Source organism: Gymnoscopelus microlampas (genome assembly GCF_963454915.1).
Source record: "Gymnoscopelus microlampas genome assembly, chromosome: 18".
In the NCBI taxonomy this organism is placed as follows: domain Eukaryota; kingdom Metazoa; phylum Chordata; class Actinopteri; order Myctophiformes; family Myctophidae; genus Gymnoscopelus; species Gymnoscopelus microlampas.
Window position 1 is genome coordinate 12360404 of NC_139955.1, and position 8033 is coordinate 12368436.

General features: G+C 42.7%; 1 protein-coding gene across 3 annotated transcripts in view; it reads right to left on the reverse strand.

Annotated features, from left to right (window-relative positions):
* Positions 1-7364, reverse strand: part of LOC311033520 (uncharacterized protein) — a 267268-nt gene extending 259904 nt beyond the window's left edge. The window contains exons 1-3 of one of the 3 annotated variants that reach the window (XR_014599492.1): positions 7117-7364; positions 5199-6794; positions 4778-4884 (exon numbers count right to left, since the gene is read on the reverse strand). Coding sequence is in view for 1 of the 3 variants with exons in the window: in XM_084041054.1 (XP_083897180.1) it covers positions 6148-6794; positions 7117-7270 (801 nt within the window). In the remaining 2 variants the exon portion in view is untranslated. Of the gene's footprint in view, positions 1-4758; positions 6795-7116 lie in introns of those variants that run through there. The other 2 variants (XR_014599491.1, XM_084041054.1) reach the window with 2 other exon arrangements.
* Between the last annotated feature and the right edge of the window lie 669 nt (positions 7365-8033).

Below are 8033 nucleotides of genomic sequence, written 5' to 3' on the forward strand. Positions count from 1 at the left end.
GTCAGGTTAGGAAATTGGGGCCTTCACACGACTTGAAACCCAGGGCAACACCGTCCGAATCATGTTTTTTGACTTCTTTAGTGCCTTCAACACCATCCAGCCACAACTGCTCACGGAGAAGCTCGTGGCATGGATCACGAATTACCTCTCGGGTAGACCACAGCATGTGAGACTGCAGGGGTGTCGGTCTTATGTGCTCGTGAACACGGGTACTTCCCAGGGCACAGTGCTGCCACCCTTTCTGTTCTGTTGACCCTCTACTCATCTGACTTCCACTTGAACTCCAAGACATGTCACCAACAAAAGTTCTCCAATGACACATCTGCATCCCAGGTGACAACACTGACGAGCACGACAGTGTGTTGAAGAACTTTGTGCTGTGGAGCGAGGAGAACTGCCTCCGGCTCAGTGCTAGCACGAACAAGGAGATGGTGGTGGACTACCGCACGACCAACAGGATCTCCTGTGCCTAGATATCATCCATGGCATGGGGAGGTTGTGGAGATTGTGGACAACTACAAGTTCCCAGGAGGGCACCACGGTTGCAGATGCACTCTATAGCAAGGGGAGGAGCAGACTGTTCTTCCTGAGAAGGCTCAGGTCATTTGACGTGTACAATAGGACGCTGCAGATGTTCTACCAGTCTGTTAATGGCCAGTGTTCTCTTCTTTGGGATTGCTGCTAAGGGCAAATCCCTCCCACCTCCTCCATATGGAGATTGTGGGGCAGCTGAGCAGGAGGGGAAACGATAGATTCATCTGCTCCGGGTGGAACTGTATGAGACTCGGTATGTCCTTTGTGCCAGTAGCTATGAGGATTTACAATGAGAGACACAATGGTCGTTCTGCCAGGTCAACTGTCAATTCAATCGGAGTAATATCTGTACAATTCCGCACGGCCAATGACTCTGACATTCTAGCATGGAGGCCGCATCGTAATTTCCCCTGTGTTTCCTTCTTAGTAACACTGTAAGGTGCGGTTATTGTATTGATTGCATGGTTGACACTGACACGTTTTTTTGCATATGCTTAGGGCGAGACCAAGGGCCCAGCCTTTGAAATTGAGTCGATATATGAAGTAACAGTTCATATGAATGGCCTGTAGTTTCGCTGTTTTACCCCTGCTGGTGTCAGAAGAAATAACTCTCAATGCAGGTGGATGTGTTTTTGCCGAACTTTAGACTTGATTTTATTACCTTAATAAACATGTCATGTGTCATAAAAAAATGTCGTAAATACTATATGCTTCCAGTCGCTAGTTTAAAGTCTTCTTTCAATCACCGTGGTATGCGTTTCGGTAAATTATGGTCCCATTTATTTTAAAATTGATGATAAAGTAGGGTATGCTCTAGGAGCTACCTTGTGATGCTTTGATTGACAAGCCACACAACCAATAGCATTCATTACCCACCCCCGCTTTGTTCCCAACCAATAGCATTAATTTCCGGTTGCTTAGGATATAGCCTCGATCTCCAGACTTGTATTGTTTAGTTTTGCTAAAAAATAAAAGCCTGGGGGAACGCGTCGGTGTACCCGGTATGAGGAAGTGTTCATTTCCCCAACCAACCAGAGTGCAGTGGGCGTCGCTCGTAATGTTGTGTTAACGGGGCAGGGGTTGACGGACAGATCGGTGAACCAATGGGATCAGGCGCAATCTCTCTGCGCCTCTATACACCCACCCCTCTATACACGAAATCAGGAGCGTTGGTGCAGCCTACTTAGGATATGATGCGATATGACGCGGATTTGAAATTTGCTGAAAAATAAGCTTCATTTACGGTCTGTAGAGTCTATGGGCGTAATGCTGTCCATTCTTTTACTGTCTATGGGCAGCCATTGTATGGATAACTGTGACTGTGGGTTGATTTTGTTCTGCAGTGCAGGCTATTCGAATGTATTGTATGAATAGCTCTTGCTTATGTACTGGATTTTGCTTTGACCAGGATATTGTGATGATACTGCGATTTGTGTTTTTTATTTGTATATATTTTATATATATTATATAGATCCCCCATAGCATAATCATTTTAGCTGTCCAAAGACATGACTTTTTATCAAATGGTAAAAATCTTTTTAAGCAGTTCCTGTACAGGAAATGTACAGACACATTGTACAGGGAAGCCTTTTTGGAATTGCTTATTGTCTGTATTTAAAAAAAAAGAATTTATACTTCTAAATCCTTTTTGATTTTATAGTCTTATTCAACTTTTCCATTTATTATTATTTTGTTATTGTTCAAAGCACTTTGTATCATTTGTTGTGAAAGAGTTATACTTACAGTTATACCCTGGAGATTGTTATTGTCTATGTGCCATAGCCCACTATATGATTGACCTCTGACCTGAAGCTGAGAAATCACAGCATGGAAGCTGAAGATCTCCTTAGTCTGAAGATGATGAACCTGTTACAGTGTAGTTTTATGGGTGGGCTGTGGGTGTCGCTAACATTTTGGAGGTATTTATTCAGATATGCGGGTATTGAGGGCATTGAGGGCAAATTTGCACTGACAATTTTGAAGACCAATCCCATTTTTAGTTGTTTAACCCTGTCTTCTACCCTGAGCCATCCTAGGCTAACAAAATGTGTGGGAAAAAGGTGGGTCAAGGGCCCCAGGCCGAGAAGTAGTCGAAGCGGTTTGTTTTGGTATGTTTGAAGCTTAGTCTTTAGTGACATTGAGATGTTGGAGTACCAGGAGGTGCAAGCATAGTCAAAAAGGGGCTGAATCAGGGCTCCTGAAAGGGTTGAGGAAGAAGTTATATGGCTGCTTATAACTAACCTTTATATTATACCATCCCTTATAATACTTCTACAATACATTATGATATTTGACAGCTTGTAAGAGCCTAGATGTCTCCACTAGGCCTAATAGCTATTGTTTTGTTACAGCCTATCTTGTTATGGTTCAGTTTGTCCTTCAGGCAGCTACAGTATAACTATGATCTCTGCCCTGTGCTCGAGGCAGAACTACCACACCATTGACATGAGTGTTGTGTTGTGTACTTCTGACCATGATATCATGTACAGTACATAAAGCATAACCACCTCCACCTAGAATATTGTCTCGACTCCTATGTGCCTTATTGATTGCTGATTGATCCAGAATTCCACGACAGGGTCCTGAGAGCACCTTTGTTGACAAAAGAGGAAAAAGTCTGGTTCTCTGATTTAATCTTTTGATCACATTTGTTGCCATGCTTTCACCTGTCAGGTATTTGTCAAGAATACAGCCCAAATAGTTAATGTCTTCTTTGCTAGAGATTACTGTGTCATCGACTTTGACCTTGAAATCATTTACATTCATCTTACTGAGGGAATGTTTGGTCCCAAAGAGAATGGATTCTGTTTTACCAAGGTGTAGTGACAGTTAGTTATCGGTAACCCATGTACGGATTTTGGTGAGTTCAGAGCTGAGAGCTTCCTCAACTTGCAACTTGTCCTCACCCGAGATCAGGAGTGCTGAGTCATCAGCGAACAGACGAAATAGGGACAAAGCCTCATGTAGGCCGACCCTCTGGGTCTGGCAAATATTCGATTAACCTACATGAGCAGTATAACGTTTTTTTATCAGTTCTAAATATGAGTTTGCAGACACATTTAATTCATATTAATTGTCTCCGCCAGGCCGAAGGCAAGTATGTTTTCACTTTGTCCGTCCGTGTGTGTGTGTGTGTGTGTCCGTCCAGTGACATCACAATATTGTCCGTCCGTGTGTGTGTCCGTCCAGCTCCATACATGGGCACATGGTCTGTGAACACCTAACATTGGTCAAGCTTCACGTGACATCACAATATGTAATATAAATAGGTAAGACAGAATCAATCAGGAACAGTTTTACCACCTCGCCTGGCGGAGACCTGTGCTCCGAGGAGCACATTTTCTAGTTAATATTGTTTTTTTTATTGATGGGGGCGTGGTTTCACTGTTCTCACAGGGCCTGACCATAGAGTTATATAAACACTAGAAGACGGATGAGCCCGCCCCACCTATTCATTTCAATGAAGCTGTTCACCTAGATAAGTTGCATTGAACATCATCTACAGGGAGTCTCCAAACCAAAAGCTTATAAAAACATCACCTTGCATTTATATACAATACATTTACTGTTACGAACATTCAGGGCATACTTAGGAAACATTCAGGGCATAGTTGCCAGCAATAGCCTATATATGGAGATCCCCATAGATGGAGATAATAGACCTGCAAAGTCGTCATAGAGACCCAAACGTGCCATTTGTACGGAGTCTGACATCAGCGAACCCTTCCCCGAAACTCCATGTATAGACATAGCCATCACGTCCAGGGCTGAAGTCTTGATCCCATATTTGGCCATAACTAACATCGGCAGCTCCATATAGGGAGACGTCTGACACTATCTGACATCATCATAGTGATGTCAGGACCGCAAGCCAGCATTATAAGAAGAGGCTCGAAACCTCTCAGATAGACACATTCCAGAGCGATTCCGAGAGACATCTTAACTCTCTCCCGAGTACCAGGAGATTGGCTGGCCTTACAACCCAGTTAATCACAGATTGCATATTCAGGATGACTAGCTGGCCTTACAACCCAGCTAGGCCTTCAGAGTGGCTCTTGAGTCCGGTTCTAAAGAACCAGTCGATTATCATTGTTATATTTACATTATATCAATATACATTTCAATGCCTGTCAACTCTAACATACATTTAGGTAGAACAAGATAAAAACAATGAAAAGAAAGAAGAACAATAATGTATAGGTTTTTTTCATAATGATTTATTTGACTGCTTAGTCATTTAGGTCAATCTTTTAGTTCCACAGACAAAATCTCTCTTTTCTATTTCAGCCTCTTTAATGTGTAAAGTTGCACTACAAAAGTATATATTCAAAAAAGAAACTTAAAGCGGCACTATGTAACCTTTTTTAATGAATAAAATGCAGTTTTGTTCAATCTGTATGGAGAGTATGTTAATACAATATATTCAATTGGGGTGGTTGTAGTTTGTCTCTCTGCTCTTCTATTGAGATATTTAGATTGTGTCAAAGGTCTCACCTAAACACAGGATATGACACAATTTTTAATTTGACCTAATGGTCAAAATTCTATTTATCCCCTGAGCAAGCAGGTAGGGCTCTATTAGCTCAATGGTAAAAATGTCAGCACTTGCACGCGCAGGAAACTGGGTTCAAATCCGGGGTAGAAGAGGAAAGTTCTTCAGTGACCCACACTGCATGTGAGTAGCCTACATTGAAAAACAGGCTCATTGAACATGATGTAATACTCGAATCTACCAGCAGATGGCATATAATAGCAGTAACATTCAATGTAAGTAACATTTGAACAAGCCAAGATACCAGTACAGCAGATTGTTATTTTGGCAAACCAGATGCTTTAAGAACACATTTGATAAACTGTGAACAGAAAGGCAAAGTGTTATAATCATGTAGCCTAATTACAGTTGTTTTGTGCTGCAGTTCATTTAACCGCTTAAACCCCAACCCCTTGAGCTTGTAGATCGGCTATTTCTGGCAAAGAGATTTGGTGTAGAAGGAAATGAGCAGACGAAGTACAGAGCCAACTCAGGTTTCACTCCATTTCACTGAATTATAGAGGGTTTAAGTGATTAAAGGTAGGTTATATGATCTTTTTGGTTAAAACAAAAAGTTTTTTGTTAAAAGATTAAAGCACTATATTCAATTCTGATGGTAATCATTGCTATAGAGTGTTTGTTCAGTAACAGGTATCTCCCCATCTCTCCAGCTCTTCAATCAACATACATTGTCAGAGGGGGGGGTTTGCCAATTTCAGCCAGTCAGGAGAAAGTACCCATTTATCAGCTTCAATTTGAGTGTTTCTAGGTCCCATTTTGTCTGCTCGTTTCTTTGTGTCATCACTTCCAATTTAACTTGTTTATCCTGTATCCTGTATGAGTTCTCTCTCCTGATTGGATAAAATTGGTATCCCGACCTGAAAATGCATTTTCTGTTTATTAAAGAGCTGGAGAGACAGGGGGACTATGTTACCGAACAAACACTCAATGATTATCAGAATATAGAGCTATTTAACACTTAATTTAACAACAACAAAAAATCACTTACCCTACCTTTAAGTTTGTGTGTGTGCTGTATACTGTATGTATATGTATCTGCATAAACTAAGTGTTGACGCGTGTCAATGTGGTTGAACGTTTTCGGCCTCTGAGATCCGTAGCACTGGGGAGCTGAAGTTTGAAGAACATGGAGGTCCGTTCTGGGTACTCAGATAACCGATCACTTTGCCGCGGTCTGCCGCCAACCCCTCTCCTCCCAACCCTGCCTCCAGGGATTCCAGGCCCTGGGCAGCGTTGTTTCTCTGAGGCGGGGGAACTAGGCCCTGCAGGAGGAGACTGTTCCCTAGCTGGGAGTTGCATCGGGCTAAGCTGTCGGTCAAATGTTGCAGGTAGACCTCATCCAGCTGCTTCTCCAACAGTCCGTTTAGCAGAGAGTTAGACATGGGCCCCAACCTCGACCCAGGCACATCCAGGCTGTTGTTGGTGAGGCTGGTTCCCATCACCAGGTAACCCTGGTCAGACATGGAAGACAGCGGCTCCCCCTGTTCCACCCTGTGGGTTCCATGATTGTCCACCTCTGGTGCGTGTTGTGCAACACCAGGAATATTGCGATAAGTGCTGCGAGGGCTTCTCATCGTTCCGCTGGGGTCACCCAGATGATCGCCCGTCTCCTGACCCAGGCGGACGTCCGGGTATTGCTCAAGGAGGCTGCAAGAAGTGTCGAAGCCACTGGACATTTGAGGGTGCTGGTTCAGGATTGATGAACAGCCTGGGATGGAGATACCAAAGACATCTTTAGACACTACACCCAGGCTACGTGTGAGGCCTACATCCTCCTTATCAGGGCCTGATAATGAAAAGTTTAAAACTCAGTATTTAACAAAGTCTACTTTGCCCTCCGCCTATTTGATCAACACTGTTGACGTTGCTACTGTACTTCATCTATAACAAAGTGAACAATCATCTTGTGATTTGTATTTATGTCAACAGAAACTAGATTATGTCACTAGCGCTATGATGAGTTAGATATCACATCATAAATGTCTATGAAACAAAAATAAATGAGTGATAATTGTATGATCACTTTTTACCTGCTTCAACTGAAAGTGCGTCATTGACTGAGTTTGGTAGAGCTCCTTCAGTCGAATCTCCGTGGTGATTCTTTGTGCTTTGTCGGTTTGTGGCAGAGGTCAACCTTCTTTCCTCCTTGTATCGCAGCACTCTCAGAAAGCCCTCTCCTAGCATGGCACTGTCTGTCTGACTGTTTTCCTATTGTGTCACTCCGTCTGAGTTCTTTGGTTGTGTTCGTCTCAAAAGCTAATCCTAAAGTGGGCTTGGGTGTGTACAGTAGCTACAAGGCTCAATTGGTCACTTTCACTTCTGCACAGTAATGTTGACACATACTCCGTCCACACGCTTCGACGCACACATATACGCAATACTTCCCCTATTATAAACGAATGCCACAGTCATGGAAAGGAGAACAGTGAACTGGTATGAAGGGAATCAGACACTTATGTAAATACTATGTACTATATGTATATTCTGAGGAGTGACACACAGTTAAGAAACATGGCATTTTTCCTTGGGATTCTGTTTCACTGTGGGTCATTCATTTAAGTTAAGTCTAAGTTATACCTTATTGATCCCTATTGTGAACTTAGTCCTCTGCATTTGACCTATCCTAACTACTAGGACCAGTGTCAGTGTGCTGCCACTGAGCAGAGCCTGTGGTCCAACAAGGGGTATGTCCCTTACATGCATGTGTTTTTGGTGTGGGAATTCGGATCTCAAACCCAAACCCGGGACGTAACAAACAACTAAGCCTATCCTTTAACCAATTAAGCCTGATTTATACTTTGTCTTATGACGTGTTGCACTGTGAAAATAGCCCACCCATAAGCTCATAATGCTTCACAATGTGAAGCTTGTGGATCTGCTGTTTTTGAAAAAATGAGAATACAATTTATGAACATTTTTGAAACATCTCAGCTATACATTCCCAAAA